The 1578-nt window shown below is 41.7% G+C and overlaps 1 protein-coding gene across 2 annotated transcripts in view; it reads right to left on the bottom strand.

Annotated features, from left to right (window-relative positions):
* Positions 1–1578, bottom strand: part of LOC116702594 (glucose-6-phosphatase) — a 5940-nt gene that overhangs the window by 2908 nt on the left and 1454 nt on the right. For both annotated transcript variants that reach the window (XM_032536902.1, XM_032536903.1), the window contains one exon: positions 48–270. In XM_032536902.1, coding sequence (XP_032392793.1) covers positions 48–270 — 223 coding nt within the window. The remainder of the gene's footprint in view (positions 1–47; positions 271–1578) is intronic.

Below are 1578 nucleotides of genomic sequence, written 5' to 3'. Positions count from 1 at the left end.
TCATCACCATCATCATCATCATCACCATCACCATCACCATCACTCACCATTTCATCATCAGGTTGAGCCAGTCTCCCACCACTGCCACCCACACCAGTCTGATGGCGTCAGCTCGCCGTACATGAAACCATATGGGGAACAACAGGAAGAAGGTGGTGCGTAGGTCCGTTGCCTTGGAGACTGAGAGGAAGTAAGCCTGGCTGTGGCTAAAGTGGGTCTGCAGGTAGTGTGTGCTGCTCAGACCGGAGCTGTGGAGCAAGTCCATCACCACTGCAAAACAACAAGAGGGAAAAGGTGCTACCATCCCATCCGTGTGTATGTGTGTATGTGTGTGTGTGTGTGTGTGTGTGTGTGTGTGTGTGTGTGTGTGTGTGTGTGTGTGTAGATTCCCTTGTTCCTCTAAAAAATAAAGTCAGGTAAATGTGTTTGTCCTGTCCTGATAGCTGTCGCTATCGGATGCAAGGAAGTTACCATATCCATCTCATGTTTCTTAGCAACAGGGAAGCGGTACACTGCAATATCTGGTGTTGAACTTCCTGTCAACACCAAAAAAAAGTTGGAACGTGTCTAGTTGCGAAGGTTGATGTCTGCACTGTTACAAATGTGTGTGCAGTTTGACAAAATCCCGTTAAACTGGCAATCGCTGTTAAAACCTCAACATGGTAAATGGCTTTTTTTTGCAGTCAATTTAAGGTCATTCCCATGATGCAATGCAAAACTCTACACATGCACTACTTGTAGAGGACAGCTGTAGATATAAAAATACAACAGTAGTACACCCTGTCTTCTGCATCTGGACACACGTTCTCACGCACACCACACCTCGTGTCCCCTGAACGGTCCCTTACTTAACCCTTGTGTTGTCTTCCCATCAACAATCATCTTTTGGCGCTTTTTACGATGTTTCTGCTGTTTTTTTCTATGCTTTTTTTTTTTTTTTTTTTTTTTTTTTAATTCACAGCCAATAAACCTTTTATGACGTTATACAAAAACAATTCATTCGTCGTTTTTTTTCAGCGCTTTTTGTCTCTGTTTTTGTCATTTTTCCCAGGTTATGGTCACTTTTTTAAACAGCAACCGAAATTCAACGAAAGTAAAAAATAATTTTTTCCTGAAGAACATTGTATGGCATCCATGTTATTTTTAGGCAATATGGCTAAAAGAAAGTCAAGTTCCTGATGGGAAAAATTCAAAACAAAATGGGTCAAATTTGACCTGAGGACAACACAAGGGTTAAAGCAACACTGAAGAACTTTTCCTGCTTCAGGACGGAAGTGGAAATGTCCATTACGTTACATTAAGGACGGATCTGTAGTTCTAATGAGACATCACGACAGCGGTAATGGACAATTTTGGTCAGAAATCTTTTTTTTCATACATATACCAAGATTTGGAATGACATTCCGTATCACATCAGAACACTACCATCCATCACATATTTCCAAAAGGCGTACAAACAGCTCCTTCTCAACAGTTACACTTGCACGCATTCATTAGTTAATGCATTGTCCAAGCCTTGTTTGCATTGTCCGTACGTGTCCAGCCCAGCTGATGTCTAGTATAAATGTCTTTGTCCTC

Source organism: Etheostoma spectabile, chromosome 15 (assembly GCF_008692095.1).
Source record: "Etheostoma spectabile isolate EspeVRDwgs_2016 chromosome 15, UIUC_Espe_1.0, whole genome shotgun sequence".
Taxonomy (NCBI): Eukaryota; Metazoa; Chordata; class Actinopteri; order Perciformes; family Percidae; genus Etheostoma; species Etheostoma spectabile.
The sequence above is the reverse complement of the archived record's forward strand: the minus strand, read 5'-3'. Positions and strand labels throughout refer to the sequence as shown.